The sequence below is a fragment of the Pongo pygmaeus genome, chromosome 5, assembly GCF_028885625.2.
Source record: "Pongo pygmaeus isolate AG05252 chromosome 5, NHGRI_mPonPyg2-v2.0_pri, whole genome shotgun sequence".
In the NCBI taxonomy this organism is placed as follows: domain Eukaryota; kingdom Metazoa; phylum Chordata; class Mammalia; order Primates; family Hominidae; genus Pongo; species Pongo pygmaeus.
In genome coordinates, this window is record NC_072378.2 from 116017429 (window position 1) to 116041942 (window position 24514).

At 37.4% G+C, this 24514-nt stretch overlaps 1 protein-coding gene across 8 annotated transcripts in view; it reads right to left on the minus strand.

The window, feature by feature from the left end:
* The window catches only part of FRK (fyn related Src family tyrosine kinase), a 167319-nt gene that overhangs the window by 3683 nt on the left and 139122 nt on the right, over positions 1-24514 (minus strand). For all 8 annotated transcript variants that reach the window (XM_054491775.2, XM_054491772.2, XM_063666518.1 and 5 more), the window contains 5 exons: positions 17734-17897; positions 16712-16880; positions 11910-12068; positions 1515-1696; positions 288-453 (listed from right to left, as the gene is read on the minus strand). In XM_054491775.2, the coding sequence (XP_054347750.1) occupies positions 288-453; positions 1515-1696; positions 11910-12068; positions 16712-16880; positions 17734-17897 (840 nt within the window). The remainder of the gene's footprint in view (positions 1-287; positions 454-1514; positions 1697-11909; positions 12069-16711; positions 16881-17733; positions 17898-24514) is intronic.

Here is a 24514-nt window from a genome sequence, read left to right on the forward strand (position 1 = left end):
GGCAAAGCTTTAAGGTCTGCCATCCCCTTCTCAGGTTACACAGATTAAACTAAATCCTGCAGCAAGTGATGTCTATAAGACTGCAATTCACTAGCAAAGGAGAGGGAAGCAATAAACCACCTCATTAATGCAAATTATCATCATCAAATTTTATCTATCAAGCTCCCACAGGTACATGGTATGGTCAGCCTCATAACTCTGCCCTCTAAGTCTAGGCGAAGCAGTCAAAATCACACCTAAGTAAGTGACCTGCAGCAGAAAGGTCCACTTCAGAATTAATTACTCACCACTGTAAGGCATTTTGCCATAAGTAATGATTTCATAAAGAAGGATTCCAAATGACCACACATCGGACTTAATGCTGAATTTATTACTACGAATGGCTTCGGGCGCAGTCCACTTCACCGGCAGCTTTATTTCGTGTTTAGATTCATAGATGTCTTCATTATCTACCTGTTAATGCATTAAGGAATCAGGCCAAGTTAAAGCAATTTTTTTTTTGCTACCCTCATTCACCTATAATCTGCTTCACTTCAAAATTTAGAGAGAAAAGATTCAAAATGAGCTTAGTTCAATTGACAATTACAGTAGCAAATTCTGAATCTTGCATACAAGACTGAAAAATATGTGGGAAGTCATTAACATAATATTATTTAAGAGCCTACTATGTGCCAAGAATAGCACTGAAAGAAACATTCTACTACATTTGGAGAATTAATACATGATGATTCTGGCTTCACATCTGTTCTTGAGCCAAAAAAAAAAAAAAAAAAAAGGAAGCAAAGTCTATTATTTGATTTACTGATGATATTGAAAAACCACTGACTTTGATAATTACCAGGTAACCACTTGCTAATAATGAAAAGTAGGATCCAAGTGTTTTAAATTAATATATAAACTCACTGGGGTACTAATTAATTTACAAAAAGAAAAAAAATGATGAATTCATGAAGATTAAAAGGGAATCATTTATTTGTTGTTTTATGCCCTATATCCACATTTTTAGGGTACAATGTGGAAATTTAAAATTAATTTAAGAGAAAAACACCTAATATTACATCTCCTATATAGTATCTTTCAGACTGAGGTAAAAATGGGGAAATCAAAAAGCCAATGATTGCTGAAGAATTCCGGCAGCATGCAAATTAATCTGGTATACAGTGAGTAATGGTGGTTAGGTTAACACTGCACAAAGTGTACTGCTTTTGTAAAGGAAACAGAGGCAAACAGAGGTGACTGGTACTAACTGAAAAACAGATCATTAATTCAACTATAAACTTAAGTACATACTTTCCAATCTGGTTGGTCATTGTTTTCTCTATTTTGTTTCTCCTTGATTAAGAAATAGGAATGTGCAGGTAGTTTGTCTGTAAGGTTTTGGACTACTGAAGTAGTTTATGGACTACAGAACTTGGAGAAACATTGTTTTAAGGAATAACAGTATATCTATTGGTCTACTAACTGTTAGACTTTTGACCTATTACAAAAACTAATTAAAACAAAACTAAATCCACCTTAAAAACTCTGGCAAGTCCAAAATCTGCTACTTTGTAGATATTATGTTCACCAACAAGGACATTTCTGGCAGCCAGATCTCTGTGAATGTAGTTCCGAGACTCCAGATAGGCCATTCCAGAGGCAACCTGTGCCGCCATGTCTACCTGTTGAGTCAGATGGATTTTTGATCCAGCGTCATCTAAGCAATAAGAGAAAAGTAAGAAAGTTACCTTAGAGAACATTTGAACTATTAAAGTGAATTCTGAGAATTTTGAATGAATGAGCTATCAGTGAGATTAAGTACAATGGCACTGATCTGTTGAGCAAAATATATATATTTATCATTAACACAACTTAATTTGCTGTGAAAGGTTAATAAGGCAAGGCCCTCTCTTCCTTGAATGAGTATTACAAGTAACAAGTCATCACATGATCTAAACGTGGCTACAATTATCTGAGAGTCTGGCTATTTTGCCTTTTTTTTTAAAAAAAAAATGTATTTATCTTTTATTTTAAGTTCAGGAGTACATTTCCAGGTTTGTTATGTAGGTAAACTTGTGTCATGGGGGGGGAGGTTATTGCACAGATTATTTCATCACCTAGGTATTAAGCCTAGTATCCATTAGTTATTTTTCCTGATCCTTTCCTTCCTCCCTACCTTCACCCTCTCATAGGACCCAGTATGTGTTGTTCCCCTCTATGTGGGTTAACATAGCTCCCACTTATAAGTGAGAACATGTGGTATTTGCTTTTCTGTTCCTGCATTAGTTTGCTAAGGATAATGGCCTCCAGCTCCATCCATGCTGCAGCAAAGGACATGATTTCATTTTTTATGGCTGCATAGTATTCCATAGTGTATACATACCACATTTTCTTTATGCATTCTACCATTGATGGGCATTTAGGTTAATTCCATGTCTTTGCTATTGTGAATGGTGCTGCAAGAAACATACATGTGCATGTGTCTTTATAATAAAATAATTTATATTCCTTTGGTTATATATCCAGTAATGGGATTGCTGGTCAAATGGTAGGTCTGTTTTGAGATATTTGAGGAATGGCTGCACTGTCTTCCACAATGGTTGAACTAATGTACAGTCCTACCAACAGTGTACAAGCATTCCTTTCTCTCCACAACCTTGCCAGCATCTGTTATTTTTTGACTTTTTAATAATGGCCATTCTGGCTGGTGAGAGATGGTATCTTTGTGGTTTTGATTTGCATTTGTCTAATGATAAGTGCTGTTGAGCTTTTTTTTCACATGATTTCAATACCACATGTCACTAATTTCTTCATGGAAATTATTACTCAACTGCTACTGAATTTCTTTCAAGCATTGCATAATTTGTTTTAGTCATCGAGCCTATAAAACAATACTAACTTTTGTGGCTGAGCCAATGAAAAATTCTCACTCTTCCATCATGTTGTTTTTAAAAACTAGCTCACTAACACATATGAAGGTCTATCCATAGTTATAAAGTATGTATATTACATTTGTACCACCAAGCTTGATACATTATTTTATTTCTCTGTCTTAGTCTGTTATTCTTAGAATAGGTTGCTCATCTCTCCAGACATGCACATACCTTCGATAGGCAAAGTTTCTCCTACTGCTAATTCTTTATAACTAAGTATAAAAAATTTATATAGTACAATCAGTTTGATTGTTATTAGTAGAGGGGGGTCAGCATTATTTTGTGGTGACTGACTCATTTGTATTTGTATTTGACTTACCTATTTTGTATTTGTACACAAAATAATACTGACTCCTTCTACTTTGAAATGGGGTGAGTCATCTCTGGGTAGGATTTAGCTGCCATACTGTTGACAGATGTTTTTAGATGTCTGGAGAATTAAAAGAATCTCACATTAACTCAAACTAATATTACTCTTATATATCCCCGTCTCAATAAGCTGAATACTACATAAAGTCCATTAGACTCATGGTCAAAAGCTTAGACACAAGCCCTGACTTGAGAGGCAGCTATATACATTACAGAGGTCAGGAAACCTGGTTTGAAGTTAGAGGGCTAGACTTTAAATCAAGGATATTTCTTTGTGACCTTGGGCAAGCAGCTTAACATTGCTATGCCTCAGTTTCCTCATCTGTACAATGATAATGGTAACTACTTTATGGTATTTGTTGTTAAAATGAGAATTAAAATGAATTAATTCATGTAAAGCACTTAAAGCAGTGCCTGGCACCTAGAAAGAACTCAATAGATCCTATCTATTATTATCATTGCTCCTATCTAATCAAGATAAAACATGGAACTTGCTAAGCTAGAGATACATATGAATTACCTATGTGGAAACGACTGAAGGAAAACAAGCTATGGGTCTGGAACTCAGGGGAGAATATGCAGCAAGAGATATAGATTTAACAATCATAAGTTATAAGTGGGAGTTAAAACAGTAAAAGTGGGTGTGATTGCTAGGAAATGACAGAGAAACACCAATATTGAGGGTGGGCAGAGGAAGATAAACCTACAAGAAAACTGTGAAGAATCAGCCAGAAGAATATGAGAAGAAAACCACTGGAGAAGCTTGTAACAAGTCAAAGGTTTTGAGAAAGAGAAAATGCCATCATAGTCAAATTCTACAAGTAAGTCCACGAAGAAAAGGACTAAGACATTTGTCGAATATAAGAAGGGAGTCCCTAGTGATCTTGGGGATAGGAAGAGCAGTTTGACTGGAGATCGGGTATAAGGATTTGAGGGCTAAATACGAGTGGGGGACATGGAGACAGAAGAAGGAGGTGGCAAATTCCAAAATCCTAATCAAGAAGGAAGACAAGAAGGTTCTGGTAGAGGTAAACATAAAGTAATGGGAAACCAATTATCATAAAATTTTGGATAGTGAGGGGTTGTAATTGATAAAGTATTCAGGGTGTTTCTAGGGTGCTGGCCACATTCTAATGCTTGATCTGGGCAGTGACTGAATGGTTGCTTATCTGTTTGCTTTATAATTACATGTTAAACAATATTATATGATTATGTGTTTTCTACATATATGATATTTTTAATAAAAAATGAAATAAATAGAGTCAAAAGAATTTTTTAAGGGAAAGACTTAAGCAGTGTGTGTGTGTGTGTGTACATATATATTTACTTTTTTAAGGCAAGTAGCATATCTCAATAAGATGTGAGGTGAAATTAACAATTAACTCCTTACCAATCCTTTAGTCCTTTCTTTTTTCCCTGAGCACACACAGAAGATTACATTTCCCATCTTCCCTTAGAGTTAAGTTGAGCCCTGTCACTAGTTCTGGGCAATGCACTGTGTGCAGAAATGATGAACATCACTTACAAGCCTGGCTCTTAAAATCTCCCATATCTTTATGGCTACAGGGATGCATTTCAAAATGGTAGAGCCACATGAGTCTAAATCCCTGTGTTACCCTTTAGAGAAAGCCACCTAGCAGAGCAGTCTGGCCTATATCAAAAAAAAAATGTATATTGTTTTGTATTAAGTCAAAGAGAGTTTTGAATTGTATATTATAGAAGATGACATTATTCAGTCTAAAAATGTGAGAATGAAAATAAATATTATGCAGCATAATGGCAAAACATTGCTGCTATGATAGCCAAAACAGCTAGGCCTTTTGATATCAAATTCACTCAATAAGAAAAGAAATGTATGGAAATTAAGACAAGCTGGTTACTAACCGTGAGCTATGTGGTATCTTCTAAAATGGCTCCCAGTTACCCGTACCTCCTGATATTCAAGCCCTTGTGAAAGCTTCTTCTACTAATTGTGGCCTGGACCTAGTGACTCATGTTTAACAACAGAATATGGCAGAAGTAGGTGGGATATCACTTCCAAAATTCAATTATAAGAGGCTGTGAATTTGCCTTACAGATAATCTCCACCCTGTTGTTCTCTCGCTTGCTCACTCTAATAAAGCAAGCTGCTATGTGGAAAGCTCCCCGTAGCAAGGAGCAAAGGGAATCTTGCAGCCAACAACCAGAAAGGAACTGATTTCCTCAGTCCAACAGCCCAGAAGGAAACGACTCCTGCCAAGAGTCAAATGAGTGAATTTAAAAGTGGATCTACCTCCATCAGAGCCTTCAGATGACTGGGTACTTGCCAACATGCTGACTGCAGCCTTATAAGAGGCCCTGAACTAGGAGACCCAGGTAAGCTACACCTGGATTCCTAATCACAGAAACTGTGAGATAATAAACATTTGCTGCTTTAAGCCACTAAGTTTTGCAGTAATCTTTTGTGCAGCAATAGACAACTAATACAGGTTGATGTTAGGAAGATAACATCAGTGCTATGAATATAGTTAAAAACATGAACTATGAAGCCAAACTTCCGCCTTGGATGAATTACCTAATCTCTCCACACCTGTTTCTTCAACTGTGAAGTGGGACTAATAATACTTACCTCATAATGTGGTTAGAAAAATGAATGAAGTTCCCTTGTAAGTTGTATTCCTAGGTATTTTATTCTCTTTGTAGCAATTGTGAAAGGGAGTTTGCTCATGATTTGGCTCTCTGTTTGTCTATTATTGGTGTATAGGAATGCTTATGATTTTTGCACATTGATTTTGTATCCTGAAACTTTGCTGAAGTTGTCTATCAGCTTAAGGAGTTTTTGGGCTGAGACAATGGGGTTTTCTAAATATACAATCATGTCATCTACAAATAGAGATATTATGACTTCCTCTCTTCCTATTTGAATACCCTTTATTTCTTTCTCTTGCCTGATTGTCCTGGCCAGAACTTCCAATACTATGTGGAATAGGAGTGATGAGAGAGGGCATCCTTGTCTTGTGCCGGTTTTCAAAGGGAATGCTTCCAGCTTTTGCCCAGTCAGTATGATATTGGCTGTAGGTCTGTCATAAATAGCTCTTTTTATTTTGACATGTTCTGTCCATACCTAGTTTATTGAGTGTTAACGACCTCTTTAAAGAGAACTACAAACCACTGCTCAAGGAAATAAGAGAGGACACAGACAAATGGAAAAATATTCCATGCTCACAGATAGAAAGAATCAATATTGTGAAAATGGCCATACTGCCCAAAGTAATTTATAGATGCAATGCTATTCCCATCAAGCTACCATTGACTTTCTTCATGATTTAGAAAAAACTTCTTTAAATTTCATATGGAACCAAAAAAGAGCCTGTATAGCCAAGACAATTCTAAGCAAAAAGAACATAGCTGGAGGCATCATGCCACCTGACTTCAAACTATACTACAAGGCTACAGTAACCAAAACAGCATGGTACTGGTACCAAAACAGATATCTAGACCAATGGAACAAAACATAGGCCTCAGAAATAACGCCACACATCTACAATCATCTGATCTTTGACACACCTTACAAAAACAACCAATGGGGAATGGATTCCCTATTTAATAAATGGTGTTGGGAAAACTGGCTAGCCATATGCAGAAAACTGAAATGGGACCCCTTCCTTACATCTTATACAAAAATTAACTCAAGATGGATTAAAGATTTAAACATAAGACCTAAAACCACAAAAACCCTAGAAGAAAACCTACGCAATATGATTCAGGACATAGGCATGGGCAAAGACTTCATGACTAAAACACCAAAAGCAATGGCGACAAAAGCCCACATTGAGAGATGAGATCTGATTAAACTAAAGAGCTTCTTCACAGCAAAAGAAATTATCATCAGAGTGAACAGGGAACCTTCAGAATGGGAGAAAATTTTTGCAATCTATTCATCTGACAAAGGGCTAATACCAAGAATCTACAGGAAACTTAAACAAATTTACAAGAAAAAAAAACATCAAAAAGTGGGCAAAGGATATGAACAGACAATTTTCAAATGAAGACATTTATGCAGCCAACAAATATATGAAAAAAAGCTCATCATCACTAGAGAAATCCAAATCAAAACCACAGTGAGATAGCATGTCACGTCAGTGAGAATGGGATCATCAAAAAGTCAGGGAACAACAGATGCTGGAGGGGATGTGGAGAAATAGGAATGCTTTCACACTGTTGGTGGGAGTGCAAATTAGTTCAACCATTGTGGAGGACAGTGTGGCGATTCCTCAAGGATCTAGAACTAGAAAATACCATTTGACCCCGCAATCCCATTGCTGGGTATATACCCAAAGGATTATAAATCATTCTACTACAAAGACATATGCACACGCATGTTTATTGCGGCACTATTCACAATAGCAAAGACTTGGAACCAACCCAAATGCCCATCAATGTTAGACTGGATAAAGAAAATGTGGCACATATACACCATGGGATATTATGCAGACATAAAAATATGAGTTCATGTCCTTTGCAGGAACATGGATGAAGCTGGAAACCATCATTCTCAGCAACTAACACAAGAACAGAAAACCAGACACCGCATGTTCTCACTCGTAAGTGAGAGTTGAACAGTAAGAACACATGGGCTCAGGGAGGGGAACATCACACACCAGGGCCTGTTGGGGGGTGGTGAGCAAGGGGAGGGATAGCATTAGGACAAATATCTAATGTAGATGACGGGTTGATAGGAGCAGCAAACCACCATGGCACGTGTATACCTATGTAACAAAAGTGCATGTTCTACACATGTATCCCAGAATTTAAGTATAAGTTTAAAAAATAAAAAAAAATTGAAAACAAAGAAAAATGAATGAAGTTAATATTTATAAAAGACTTAGAAATTGCCTGTCACAAGGTACTACAGTGTTTTTTAAAGAAAAAAAAAGTATATATATGATCCTCTCCTATCTCATATAGTTCATTTCCAGTCAATCACCTAATTTAATACTCTGAACAACTATATGAAGTAAGTATTGCAATTATTCTCCCCCATTTCATAGGAATTCCTATTACTCAAAGGAATAGGTAACAAGTTGTCTGACCTATAATAGATGTTCTATAAGTATTTACTGGGAAAAAACAAGCCAAACTAAACTTTTAAAAAATGGAGATATTTATCCTCTTTAAATTGTAATAAGATATATCTGTCATTAATTACCCTCAATACTAAATACACAATACTAAAGATTTTTACAGATCTCTCTCATTTTGGAGAAATGTATTACAAAAATTATCCAGCCAAGCTTAGAAACTACAAAAATGGTTATATAGAAAAAATATGTATGTTATTTCAACTATCACATATGACATCTAATCCTATCACAGTGGATAGAAAAAAGTTTGCACTGACAGGCATAATACTGGAGGAAATTGAGTGACACACATTTCCTACTTTGAAGGGTGCAGTAGCCTCAGTACTGCCTAAGTAAACATCAACACATACTTTTAATACAACCAACAGAGGTCAAAACTGATGTAAAAGTTCACAAACCTATGACATTTTACATTTGCAGCAAGAAAATATTTTCAATTATATTCCATTACTCAAGAATCTTTCAGCTTAATAATATTCATCATGATGGGCTGCTTAATAGTGGCACATCCATTTTAAGGCTTTATAGTGGCACATCCATTTTAAGGCTTCACTTTATTGACTGTGAACCCTCTTGATTGGGGAAGGGGCTGTCTGCAGTGAGCATTTGTTCATTACTCCTCCTGGCTGCTAAGCATCATCCTCACAAATGAAGGCACTGGTAAACTTGACCCTAATGGCCTAACCCTGAAGCTGATAGGGTTCATACCTAGCCCTGAGTAAACCAAATTACCAAGCCACAGAAATCCTCAATGTCAAAGGTGTTAGCCATGTACCAAGTGGATCTTTTCAAGCTGATACCAAGAGTCTCAAAACAAGCTTGACTCCAAGTCCCAATCTTGTTAGGTTCAGGATGGTCCCAACTTAATCTACTTATTCAATACCTAATTAGCATATACTTTCTTATGTGCCAGACACTGTTCTAACTCTGAAACAAAGAAAACACTATCTGCCTGTGTGGGGTTATATTCAGAGCATACTAAAAATAAGCCAAATAAATAAGATACACAGTATAAGATGCTTAACAGCCAAGAAGATAAAATAAAAAGCAAGGAAAGAGGAATACTTTAAGAGTCAGTAGAAAGAGATTAAATTTTAAAATTCAAAGGGTGACCAGTGAAGCACTCACCAAGATGGAAACATCTAAGTATAGATTTTGAGGAAATGAGAAGTGAGCATGTGGATAAATGTCAGAACAACAAAAAAAATTCAGGCAGAGGAAATAACGAGTGAGGCAAAAGCATGCCCGGATGGTAGGAAAAATAGCAAAGAGGGCTAGTGTGGCTGACGAAGACTGAGCAAGGGGAAGGTTGTAGAAGATGAGATCAGAGAGGGAATAGACAGCCAGGCCATGCAAGACTTCATGAGTTACACATGCTCTGATTTACATTTTAATTGCATCTCTCTAGCTGTTATGTTGAGAAGAAACTGAAGGAGACAAGAACCAGAAGATGAAGACCAGCCGGGAGCTACTGCAGAATTCAGGTGGCAGCCTGGATCAGGGTAGGAGCATTGAAGAGAGGTAAAATCCTCTATATATTTTGAAGGCCAGCCAATGAGATTTTGCTAGCAGGTTAGAGATGGGACATGAAAAGTAGAGATGATGCCAAGGTATTAGGCCTGAGTTGATATGGTCAAAGAAGGAAAGACTGCAAGAGTAGCAGATTAGTGGGGAGAATACAGGGAGATCAGTTTGGGGCATATCATCTTGAGATGTCTAATAGACATTTCTACTATAGTAGAAATTAGGACTGTTCACAAACAATGATTTTTTCCTCCTTTCAAGCACTTTAGAGAATTGTACTTCCCTACCATCTTTGACTTGATTTGTCCAAATGGAAAGGGAACAGAATTACCTCTGTCTCTTCTGGTCAGAAGCTTTAAGAATCAGGGTGAGATTAGTCTCATCCCCTTTCTCTGCCAGGGTGATCAAAAGAACTGAGCCACCAGCCAACCTATTTTGCAATGTAGCATGGATAAGAAATAAACATTTGTGTTAAGCCCTCGGGGATTTGGAGACTGTTAGTTATTGCAGCATATTTACATTATGCAGACTGATACAAGATTCAAGTGGAGAAGTTAAGAAGGCAGTTGGGTATGATCTCAAGTAAAGGGGGAATAAAATTTGGAGAATTGTCAGGACATAAAAAATTAAACAATGAAATTAGATGAAATTAATAAGGGAACTAGTGATGTTGTGAACAGTCTTGGAGAACTCCAAGATATTGAAGGGTCTGGGAATGAAGGAAATCCCATAGGTTGAAAAGAACCACCAAGAAAAGAAGGAGGAAATGCCATTGAGTGAAGTGTCCTGAAAGCCAAATGAAGCAAATGTTTCCAGGAAAAGAAAGCATCTATTGAATTAAATTCTGTTGATAGATCTGAGGATGGGGAATAGGCCATTAGATGTAATTACGTGAATATTATTAGGGACCTTTATAAAGCATTTTTGGTTAGCTATGACCCAAGACCACTTTTGCACTTTGTCCTGGGAATAAGGCAAAAGGGGTTATTTAATAGCTGAGTTTAATCTTTCTATGGTGAGTAACATATTCTGATGCTGTTAAATTCAATATTTTTCTGCAAGGAAGCTGAGTATATTTCTGTTTTTAACAGCATTCAACAGGCCTTATTATGTTCTTTGTTATTCTTATCTTGTTTTGTAGTTTAATGTTACCAGCTTCATAAGTCATCCTGAAATCAGAGGATATTCTTATCTTTATGAAATCTTTGTTTCATCATTCTCACCTCCCTTTACCTCTAAACATTCTGTCATTCCACCCTGACATTTCAAGAAATTATGGAAGTCTCCTTTTCAAGCTCGAATTATTGTCAGTACTTGATCTCACCTTCTTTGAACATCTCATTTTAATGCTCATTATACTGTATTGTTGTTTACTAAATTATCCATTTGTAATAAACATCAAAATTTCACAATGCCCTTCAGTCTTCTCTGACTACAGGAAGCAAACAGAGAAATAAAGCAATAGTATATTTCTGCTTTTTTGTCTGACAATTCCTATGTTGCCTAGCAGTGGAAGCATTTTAAACAGCAACAAGTACAATGTTGTCAAATACCAGCAAATAAAATAAACATAGGATACTTCCCTCCCTTTTTCCCCAAATGTATTCCATGTCCCCGAATTCTCTGTGCCATAGAAAATACTGGTCCATAACTGATAATGTTCAATTAGTGTAGGAAATAAAGCTCATGCAAAGCATCATGCTAAACATCCATTCTTTAACTTCCCACGTTACATTCAATTACCCTAATATATCTGTTGTGAATAATTTTCTCTTCCACTGCATAAATATTTTCCACCTTTTGAGTATACAATATATAACCTATTAAATAGTAGTTGAGCCATTTAATGTTAAGACATTCATTCTCACAGACATACACATAGTAAATATCCTTTCGGTTACAGAAGGCTTGCTAAATTGACATTTATGGGACTAGCTAAACTAAATTCCTTTTTTTCCCTTGTATTAAGTCTTTAGCTTACTTTGGAGATATTCTTGCAGACTTCCATGTCTCATCAACTCTGTAATAATATAAATTGGATCTTCTAAAGTGCAAACAGCATAAAGCTGGATAAGCCTTGGATGTCTTAGGTTCTTCATTATCTGTGCCTCCCTCAGGAAGTCATTTGGATCCATTGAACCTGAAACAAGAAGAGGGAGAAATCACTTTATGTTATTGAGGCATTCCTATCCTCACAGCAGCCTGGTGGGAATCATCAAGATTGCCTCCTGCTTCTCAGTAGAGTAAGAGCCTCAGTATCACAAATCTTCAGAGTTATCAAGAAGAGAATCAGTTCAGCCAGAGCAACCTAATAACTGGATGTGTTGGTGCATCAGGAGTATATGGTTTATATGTTATGACCTGTAGGTGAAGAGAGGTTGATTCAGGTCTACATGAAAAATGAAGGAAAAAGGAAAGACTGACAATCTAACTGATAAAACAAGGCATCTTAACACAAAAGGAAAACATTCTATGAACATGAGCACTGAAGGTCACTGAATATTTAATTACTGCAACCAGAGACTGATAGCTGCCCTGTCCTTGGTGCCCACTGTGGGAACAGCTGGACAAGAATCCTAAAACAGTGACATTCTGCCATATTTTTGTCTTTAATTCTGTAGGAACATAGTGTGTAGACCAAATGGAAAACATCCAAGACCATCCCCAAAAGTTAATGGGGTTTTTGTTCACATTTTATATGTTCAACGCGAAACTGGTACTTAATGTTTTCTCCTGTACTATCTGCTTCCACAGTCAGAGCCTTAATAGCGTGGCCAAATGGAGGAGAGACAATATTAAGGCCTATTTAGAAGACTTGTCTGCAATTAAATTGTATTTTAATGGATCCACTCTGACTCACCATGCAAGGTGTCAAGTAGTTGACATCAAATAAAATCTAAGAGGAGGAAGATTATCTGGAGTTTACATTTCATCAGTAATTTTAAAATCTTTTCTTTTAGAATATGATGTTTCAGAGGCATTACTGTAATTAAAGGAATACTGTCATTTCACATCTTAGTATTCACTATGAATAATGCAAATATAGTTTCCATTGATGCTCAAAGAGACTACTACATTCATCATCCTCTCGATGTTGAAGACTTTACAACTGATATTTAAACCCAGGCATGGATAAGCTTTGACATTCTAAGGCAACACTGTGACTCGTTTATTAATGTGAAGTTGAGTTAGTTACATGTGACCTGCACATCATTTCACATAAAACATTTGAGCAGTCTCCCCTTTGAGAACCCAGAAGTTCAGAACTGGACTGATCAGACTCTGCATTCTAGACAAATCTCAACTCTCTGCCACTAGTGCCCTGTGTGATCTTGAGCAAGTTATCAAACCTCTCTAAACTTCAGTTTCTTCATCTGTAAAACATGGCTAATAATTTTACTGACATTGCAAGATCATTACCAAGATAATAGCAATGCTTGCACGTATGTATTCAGTGACTGTTGATCATTATTTATATTATCATTGATATGCATAGTCTTGGAAAAACCAAACAGACCAGCTGTAAGTATATTTCATAGGCTAAGGAAGAAAAGGGACAAGTACTTAAAGAGAAAGAATAGGAGAAAATGGCCGATTCTCTTTTCCGTTACATGTTTCTGAGCTCCCTCAATTCCATCTCCACCACTGGTTTACTCCACACAGTCAAATAGGATTAAAATTTGGAATCATGGTCACAAAATGGAGCTGAGAATAAGAGACACCTAAACCATAATAAGAGACTTTGTTCTTAATTGTTACAACTAGTTTGGCCCATGGTCAAATATAATATAGTGGGGACTCCCCCAACTACCACCCCCAAAAAAAGAAGCTTCCAGTGATAGCAGTAATTATGATAACCATACAGAAAATTAGGCTGGGCATGGTGGCTCATGCCTGTGATCCCGGAACTTTGGGAGGCCAAGGCAGGCAGATCACTTGAGGTCAGGAGTTAAGAGACCAGCCTGGCCAACATGGTGAAACCATGTCTCTACTAAAAATATAAAAATTAGCCAGGCGTGGTGTCAGGTGCCTGTAATCCCAGCTACTCGGGAGGCTGAGGCAGGAGAATCACTTGAACCCGGGAGGTGGAGGTTACAGTGAGCCGAGATCACACCATTGCACTCCAGCCTGGGAAACAGAGTGAGACTCTGTCTCAAAAAAAAAAAGGAAAGAAAGAAAGAAAAGAAAAAGAAAATTATATATACAATATATATTTATGTTAATGAAATTTCTATGTTGTGTGGCCATCAGATTCAAGCAATACAGGGCACTCAAACTCATTCCCAAATCAGACTATGCACAAGAACTGAAATCACAGTAGGTCAGAGCCTCTGCAGGTGAAGACTGTTTCAGAGCACTCCTTCATGGTCATGCTGGTTATAGCTCACCAGCTGCAGAGTAAAGGAAACCCAATCTCAACTCAGCTAGTAATGTAACATTAAATATTAATTTTTGCCTGTCAAAGCTACTGTGGGAGTTCATTTCAGGCTCATCTTTATTGCATAGTAGCCTGCTCAGCAATAAATAGCTGCTAAGATTGATTAATGGCCCCAGTGAAGTGAAGACATTTAACCAATCACTAAAGCTGTTTGTGGCTATTACACTGTAAATCAATAATAATTATTCCTGTTGGAGAGAAAGCTATTGTGGTTTTTTTTTAACATGAGAAATCTGACTTTTTTGTTGTCTTTTGACTTCCCAAAGGGCTTCCTTAGAGAACAATGTTAGGAAGGCTAGCTAGTTGCCTCTTCTTAGAAAAGAATTATTAGATTGGACAATAAAGTTTAGCCACCATTTATTAACAAGATTAGGGTTTAAAAGCATATACACAGTGATTGTGAAAATCTCAGGTGCTAGAATAGAATGCACTCATATAGCATCTGGCCACTTTAAAGTGCCTGTCTCTTGTTTCATCTGGCAGATGAAAATGCTGAAACTGAATTCCTGCACTAGTAAATTTGCACTTCAGTGGACACATCTGTCAGCAGCCCCATGGAGGCTAACATTTATTAAGAACTTGCTGCATATACTTTACGTACATTGACTCCATTTGTCCTCATAAAACCCTAGAAATTAGGAACTATTATGATTCCCACTTCCAGATGAGAAGATTCCAAAAGGTTAAAAAATTGTCCAAAGTCACAAAGGGCAGAGCCAGGTTTAAACACAGATTTATCTTATATCAAATTTGACACTATTCACTTGTTACACCAGAGGATCCCAACATTTTCAATTCATGGAACCCTTAGTGTCTCCATAACTTTTTTCATGATGTCTCTAAGTGAAAATAAAAAAAAAAAACTAACAGTTATTTTGATTACTGGGTTAGATCCAAACAAGTTAAGAAGTATTTATCTTAACAATTTAATAGCCATTTGAAAAAGTAGCACAGGTAAATTGAAAGGAAAAGATAATTCTTCACTTAATTTTTAACTGCAAGTGCTTACTAAAGTGATATATGCATCCCTGGGACACTGCACAACTTCTCCAATCTTAGAATCAGATGAAGCACTGCTACCCCCATTTTCTGGTCCATATTGATTTTTGTGTGGATTTTGCATTTGACCATAGCAACTATCAAAAACCCAGCTTCACAAAGATAGGATGTCAACAAAAGGAATGTTGTTCTAAAGTTGAAACCATGAACTACTTCAAGGTAGCAGCTTGTACAATATTCAGGATGTTGACTTCAAAACTTTTAAGTATTCCACAGCACTCTTGTGAACTCACTGTGGTGCCCCCATGAGCCTTGGCACACAGTTTGGGAACCATAGTGTTACCCTATGCTGCTAGCCAACAAATCCCAAGTGCTCAAGTTCTGCCATCAGGAGGTTTACCAAACCTCTAAGAATTCTGGGCTAGGCAAATAATGCAGGTCTCCCAGAAAACTACAATCTAGCCTATGTTGATTATTCTTACCTCTGTTATAAAGGTATATATGAGGCTACTATAAGCAATGTTGCACTTGTATAGACTGTCACTTCCATAATAAATGTGGGTTCAAATCCCAGCTATGCCATTTACCGACTTTTTCATTATTATAATAGTTTTTATCCATCACTTACTGTGAACCAGGCACTATACAAAGCATTTCCACTAATGACCTAATTTATCTTTCTGGTTGGCCTTACTATTATCTCTACTTTACAAATGACAAAACTGAAGCATAGAGTTCAAAAATTTGCTCAAGATCATGTGACTAGAAAATATTTGGAAAGTTACTTAGTCCCTCTTTAAAATGGAGGGAATAAAGCCTGGCTGAATAAACACTGATTTCAGTATAATTTAACTTGCCATCACAGGAAAAAGCAAGATGGAAGGGAAAAAAAGTTCCTACATTTTCAAATACAAGTTTCTTTAGATGGACCATTTTGCCTTTTAACCACACAAAATTAATACTTTTAAAAATAGTTGTTCCCTGAATAGTATAAAGATTCCTTCTGATTTTTTAAATATTTTCAGCTAAGTCAGTATCTGTTAACTAAGGCTAGGAACGAAATGGGAAGAAGGACATTGGAAGACTGAATCCTAACTCCAGAGAAGAGAAGAGTTGTCAGACTCTTCAATCAGTGATATTTTAAGACTCAGCTGAACCGGGAAGTGTGTCTTGTTTTTATATCTTAATGCCTTATCCATAGGTTGGGGTCACCTGGGCTAGAGAGAATGACCACAACACCTGCTTGCTGCCAGTATTAGCCACCCTATGACCTCTTAGATATTTATAGTGTTAAATTGAGCTCATAAAAATCAACATATGCCATTTAACCTTTATTGTTCTCGCACCTGGTTTTAATGTTTTCACTGCTACTGGAGTGGTATTGTTCCACAGCCCTTCCCATACTTCGCCAAACTGACCAGCTCCCAATCGCTTCAGAAGCTGTATGGAGTTGCGGTCTATCTCCCATTGGTCCACGGTTTTATATGACAAATCAAATGGAGCTGGGACCTGGATCTGTTTCATAGAATAATAAGAGCAATTGTTTAAAAAAAATGTAAATTTAATATTATTTTGTTGAAAATAATAGTCTAGGTACTTTTAAATAAAACTTTTTAAAACAAAATATTGTAAACTGTATTATAATTACTTCAAAAACAAAAAGTATGGTGGTAGAATCTGCATTTGTTAACTCTTCAAATTGATCTTCCAAATCTTGGGAAGTCAGGCACCTCGTTGTCCACCTGTCTGATCCCATACCTAACGCCATCCTCACTCAGGTATGGAATGACTTCTGTCTACCTCTTTGCCTAGCTAAATCCTCTCAGTTTCAAGGCCCAGCTGAAGTTCCGTCTCACCCACAAATCCTTCCCAAACTATTTGGCTATAGTTTTATTATACGTATCATCTATTTTTGCATAATTAAATGTTTTATATTTTTCAAACTCATTTTTTCATGTCTTTATTTGTTCAGTCATTTATTTACTCATTCATTTAGTAAGTAAAATTGTTTTAAGAATTGACTAGGTGCTTTTCTATAAACAAAACAAGCAAGACCCCTGCCCTCCTAGAACTCATATTCTAGTTTACCACCTGCCCTATGGTCTCTGTTGCAGCTTCTAAACTCTGCTGTTATGGCACAAAAGAATCCAAAGAAAACTCATATATGAATGAGCATCTGTGCAAATAAAACTTATTTACAAAACAAGCACACATCAGTGTGAGCTCATGGGCCATGGTTTGCCTATACCCGCCTCAGGTAATAAAATGACAATTTTTTTCCTGAACTGATATTCCATGAAAAATACTCAGATATCTGAAGGAAAAAAGTTAACTTCAATAAAAAAACACAGCTTGAAAGCATTTTCACCTTTAAGCATGGTTTCCCCAGCTTGACACACAGGCCGTCACTTGTCTTGGTGTAGTGGCTCACAAATTCGTTCAGTGTTGAAAAGGTTCTTCTCCGGGTGAGAAAAAAGCCCCCTTCATCCAGTCTTTTAATTCTGTAGTGTTTTACAACTCCTCCATCTAAAACTGGAACCCAAAATAATTCCTGTTAATAAACTTCTTGCTAAAACCAAGCAGATTTATTTACTTTCTGGTGCCATTTTCAATGCATAAAATGAAATCTATATAAAATTATACGTATTTCTCAACTTTGTCTCAGAAAAGATTTAAGAAAGTTTACAAAGGATATAGAACAAAAGAGAGAGTGTGAGAACTGGGAAATAATACTGAAGGAAATATAAAAATAAAGGGGTGAGGCTAGCACTAAAAGAATCCATGCTTCAAAGCCTAGCACACTTGATTAAAACAAGCCATAAAATTGACCCTATCACTCTAGCAATGCAAAGAAGGAAACCTTACCATTTTGAGGAATCACAGTATCCATAAGATAAAATCATGAAAGGTTTTTAGAAACAGTTTGACTCTTCCTGGTGCAGAGACCAGGGAGAAATTTCTCCCATGAAATCCTCTAATGTGGCATTGGAAATAAACGGTGTGCTCAATACCGTCTTACAATAATGCACGGAATTCCACAGGACTGTTCATCATATTGTACCTCAATGCAGGCTGGTAACAGAATGTCCTAACACAGTTCAATAAAAGCAATTCCACAGAGCCTAAAATGATGTAGTCCACATACGCAACGTTCCAGCAGTATTGCTTCATCCAAGGGTAAGTCCTGTAGGACCTACAGGAATAACTAGACTGTGTTATTTTTACTTAGTCTGGCTTGCAGTGGCTATTTTGTTACTGTTGCCGCCCACCTACCATTGACCCTTCTTCTAGTAATAGCACCCCCAATTTTCCTCAGAGAATTGTTGCTTCTCTAAAAGCATGTGGTCCAGAGGGATCTGGCAGCCACCTGGAGCTGAAGAAGACATAATTAGTGCAATAAGAGCCAAGGAAACCCAATTCCGGGACTTGATAGTTCCAGAAAGACACGAAGAGTTTTGTTAATGTGGCTGTTGTTTTGGTTTTGGTTTACTGATGGGAGTTTGGAGCTATTGGCAGAATCCTGGCCTCCAGACAGGAAGCAAGCTTGCCTGAGAAGAGAAGCAGCCCAGTGGGAGGCAGTCTTGATTTGGAAAGTGAAGCTTAATCCCGGGAGCCAGCCAAGACTGGCTTTTCAGCTACAAGAGTCAATTAATTACCTTTTTGGCTAAACTATTTTGAATAGGGATTTCTGTACTTACATTCGAAACATTGACTAATGCACTTTATACCTATGCTTTCACTTAGCAAAGTTATTGATAAGTATTGGGCAGCATTTACCACCAGAATGCTATTCTGCATTCCTTGCTAAATATATAACTTTATGCTTCAGTGATTAGTCAGACTGGTGCAATGCTCTTATGAAAGGAAAGAAGACATCCCACTTCCCATATGGAGGTTTACTGAGGGCATGCCAATAGCTAGGACAATTTTTTTTTTCAAAAACAGGAATTGGCACACACCAGAAAAGCTAAAATGAAAAAAGACAGTATCAACAAGGAAGTGGAGTGACTTCCCACACACAGTTGATGGAAGAGTAATTTTTACCACCACTCTGGAAAACTGTTTTTCCTTATCTACTAGAGTTGAACATAGTCATACATGTCATACAGTAATTCCACCCCAAGCATAAAATCAATAAAAGTGCACAATATATTCACCAAAACATGTGTTTAAGAATGTTTTTAGTTGCCTGATTTGTAAGGGTCTAAACCTGGAAACAATCCAAATGTTCATCAATCAATAAATAGAACTATCCAAATGTCTATCAACTAAAAAACAATTGAATTAGCTAAAAAATTGTCATCTACTGGAATGCAGATTTGTAAATAAACAAAAACTGCAGCTATACATAACACTGTGAATGAATCTCACAAACTCAAATATATATAGTCTCATTATTAAAAATCAAGGCTGAGCTGGGCATGGTGGCTCACACCTTTAGTCACAGCATTTTGGGAGGTTGAGATGGAAGAATTGCTTGAGGCCAGGTCTGCAAGCCAGTCTATGCAATGGTGGCAGACCCTGTCTCAACAAATAATAATAATAATAATAATTGTTTTTAAATTAGCCAGGATTGGTGGCACACACCTGTAGTCGCAGCTACTTGGGAGGCTGAGGCAGGAGGATCACTTCAGCCCAGAAGGTCAAGGCTGCAGAGAGTTATGATCGATTGTGCCACCATACTCCAGTCCAGCCTGGGCAACAGAACAAGACTGTCTCTAAAATAAAGAAATAAATAACACAAACAAGCAAAACTATTGATATGAGGGGTCAGTGACTGGGATGTTAACCTAATTCTCTTTCTTAACTTGGTGCTGGTTACCTGAGTGAATTCACTTTGTACTCACCAAACTAAACTCTTATGAATTGTGTACTTTTACTATGTGTATCACACTTCAATTTAAAAGAATACTTTTAAAATGTCAGTGTTTTGCTTCTGTTTATGAACAAATGGGACATCGAGTCTCCAAACTGCTATATTATGGTTCATGCTGTATTATTTCAGTATAGAAGGTTATTAAAGTAAATGTTACCTAATTTTCACCTTGGATATAAAAATTCTCAGTAGCATACACATAGAATATTAACTTTAAACAAATAAGTTTTCTAGTAAGCACTGTGAGAAACCTGGCTACAAAATGCCCTCCTAAATAACTGAGTTGACTTGCAGTATAGGAGTATTTGCTATAAGCCAGAAAAATGCAGGGAAATATGAAACAAAAATCAAGACTTTAGGTTAACTTCAACACTGAATTTGAAGGTAACCTTTCTAACACAGCATCAACCACAATAATGCAAACAATACAGCAGACAAGCACAACTAATAATTAAAGCATACACCTTTCATGTTCTTCCCAGTGGTCTTTAATTTGTAGTCTATGAGAATAACACTGCCCTGTCCCTAGATGAAAGCTCCAGCAAAGTTTTCTGCCCACTTTTAGGTATTAGACAGTCTGACTTCCACTTAAAATCACAAACACAGTCTCAATTCAAGCCTAGATGCCCAGTCCCAGATGATAACCAAAACACTCTACTGCTACGTGATCAGATGTCAAATCTTCTCTCCTTCCCCAGCTCTGGCCCGCTTCAGGCAAAAGGCAGCAGTGGAAACACAGTATGGGCGGCTTCCTCTCTGTTTCTCTGCTATAGCTGCTCCCCCACTTTTCCTTCCCAGCTGGGTTCTGAGCATCTAGACTAAAAGCAGAGAGAAGAGGGAGTAAAGGATGAGAAGGCCACACTCAGTCGACTTCCCACTCCGAGCCTGCTGGCAGAAACTCAAGCTGACTCCTCTCTGAGACACTCATGCAGGCCCTTTGGGGCTTCCCCATCTCTAAAGGAACCCTCACTGCAGTTGCTAAGATGCAGACCTTTCTAGGATGCCTGCACCCAATCGCCTCTCAGCTTGTTTCCTGCGCAGTTCTCCAACCATATTCTCCCTTATAGGTCTCCTCTTTTTTTTTTTTTTCTTTTATTATTATTATTATTATTATTATTATTATTATACTTTAGGTTTTATGGTACATGTGCGCAATGTGCAGGTAAGTTACATATGTATACATGTGCCATGCTGGTGCGCTGCACCCACCAACTCGTCATCTAGCATTAGGTATATCTCCCAATGCTATCCCTCCCCCCTCCCCCTACCCCACAACAGTCCCCGAAGTGTGATGTTCCCCTTCCTGTGTCCATGTGTTCTCATTGTTCAATTCCCACCTATGAGTGAGAATATGCGGTGTTTGGGTTTTTGTTCTTGCGATAGTTTACTGAGAATGATGATTTCCAATTTCATCCATGTCCCTACAAAGGACATGAACTCATCATTTTTTATGGCTGCATAGTATTCCATGGTGTATATGTGCCACATTTTCTTAATCCAGTCTATCATTGTTGGACATTTGGGTTGGTTCCAAGTCTTTGCTATTGTGAATAATGCCGCAATAAACATACGTGTGCATGTGTCTTTATAGCAGCATGATTTATAGTCCTTTGGGTATATACCCAGTAATGGGATGGCTGGGTCGAATGGAATTTCTAGTTCTAGATCCCTGAGGAATCGCCACACTGACTTCCACAAGGGTTGAACTAGTTTACAGTCCCACCAACAGTGTAAAAGTGTTCCTATTTCTCCACATCCTCTCCAGCACCTGTTGTTTCCTGACTTTTTAATGATTGCCATTCTAACTGGTGTGAGATGGTATCTCATTGTGGTTTTGATTTGCATTTCTCTGATGGCCAGTGATGGTTAGCATTTTTTCATGTGTTTTTTGGCTGCATAAATGTCTTCTTTTGAGAAGTGTCTGTTCATGTCCTTTGCCCACTTTTTGATGGGGTTGTTTGTTTTTTTCTTGTAAATTTGTTGGAGTTCATTGTAGATTCTGGATATTAGCCCTTTGTCAGATGAGTAGGTTGCGAAAATTTTCTCCCATTTTGTAGGTTGCCTGTTCACTCTGATGGTAGTTTCTTTTGCTGTGCAGAAGCTCTTGAGTTTAATTAGATCTCATTTGTCAATTTTGGCTTTTGTTGCCATTGCTTTTGGTGTTTTAGACATGAAGTCCTTGCCCATGCCTATGTCCTGAATGGTAATGCCTAGGTTTTCTTCTAGGGTTTTTATGGTTTTAGGTCTAACATTTAAGTCTTTAATCCATCTTGAATTGATTTTTGTATAAGGTATAAGGAAGGGATCCAGTTTCAGCTTTCGGCATATGGCTCGCCAGTTTTCCCAGCACCATTTATTAAATAGGGAATCCTTTCCCCATTTCTTGTTTTTGTCAGGTTTGTCAAAGATCAGATACTTGTAGATATGTGGCATTATTTCTGAAGGCTCTGTTCTGTTCCATTGATCTATATCTCTGTTTTGGTACCAGTACCATGCTGTTTTGGTTACTGCAGCCTTGTAGTATAGTTTGAAGTCAGGTAGTGTGATGCCTCCAGCTTTGTTCTTTTGGCTTAGGATTGACTTGGCGATGCGGGCTCTTTTTTGGTTCCATATGAACTTTAAAGTAGTTTTTTCCAATTCTGTGAAGAAAGTCATTGGTAGCTTCATGGGGATGGCATTGAATCTGTAAATTACCTTGGGAAGGATGGCCATTTTCATGATATTGATTCTTCCTACCCATGAGCATGGAATGTTCTTCCATTTGTTTGTATCCTCTTTTATTTCCTTGAGCAGTGCTTTGTAGTTCTCCTTGAAGAGGTCTTTCACATCCCTTGTAAGTTGGATTCCTAGGTATTTTATTCTCTTTGAAGCAATTGTGAATGGGAGTTCACTCATGATTTGGCTCTCTGTTTGTCTGTTATTGATGTATAAGAATGCTTGTGATTTTTGCACATTGATTTTGTATCCTGAGACTTTGCTGAAGTTGCTTATCAGCTTAAGGAGATTTTGGGCTGAGACAGTGGGGTTTTCTAGATATACTATCATGTCATCTGCAAACAGGGACAATTTGACTTCCTCTTTTCCTAATTGAATACACTTGATTTCCTTCTCCTGCCTAATTGCCCTGGCCAGAACTTCCAACACTATGTTGAATAGAAGTGGTGAGAGAGGGCATCCCTGTCTTGTGCCAGTTTTCAAAGGGAATGCTTCCAGTTTTTCCCCATTCAGTATGATATTGGCTGTGGGTTTGTCATAAATAGCTCTTATTATTTTGAGATACGTCCCATCAATTCCTAATTTATTGGGAGTTTTTAGCATGAAGGGTTGTTGAATTTTGTCAAAGGCCTTTTCTGCATCTATTGAGATAATCATGTGGTTTTTGTCTTTGGTTCTGTTTATATGCTGGATTACATTTATTGATTTGCGTATATTGAACCAGCCTTGCATCCCAGGGATGAAGCCCACTTGATCATGGTGGATAAGCTTTTTGATGTGCTGCTGGATTCTGTTGGCCAGTATTTTATTGAGGATTTTTGCATCAATGTTCATCAAGGATATTGGTCTACAATTCTCTTTTTTTGTTGTGTCTCTGCCAGGCTTTGGTATCAGGATGATGCTGGCCTCATAAAATGAGTTAGGGAGGATTCCCTCTTTTTCTATTGATTGGAATAGTTTCAGAAGGAATGGTACCAGCTCCTCCTTGTACCTCTGGTAGAATTCGGCTGTGAACCCATCTGGTCCTGGACTTTTTTTGGTTGGTAAGCTATTGATTATTGCCACAATTGCAGCTCCTGTTATTGGTCTATTCAGAGATTCAACTTCTTCCTGGTTTAGTCTTGGGAGGGTGTATGTGTTGAGGAATTTATCCATTTCTTCTAGATTTTCTAGTTTATTTGCGTAGAGGTGTTTGTAATATTCTCTGATGGTAGTTTGTATTTCTGTGGGATCGGTGGTGATATCCCCTTTATCATTTTTTATTGCATCTATTTGATTCTTCTCTCTTTTTTTCTTTATTAATCTTGCTAGCGGTCTATCAATTTTGTTGATCCTTTCAAAAAACCAGCTCCTGGATTCATTTATTTTTTGAAGGGTTTTTTGTGTCTCTATTTCCTTCAGTTCTGCTCTGATTTTAGTTATTTCTTGCCTTCTGCTAGCTTTTGAATGTGTTTGCTCTTGCTTTTCTAGTTCTTTTAATTGTGATGTTAGGGTGTCAATTTTGGATCTTTCCTGCTTTCTCTTGTGGGCATTTAGTGCTATAAATTTCCCTCTACAC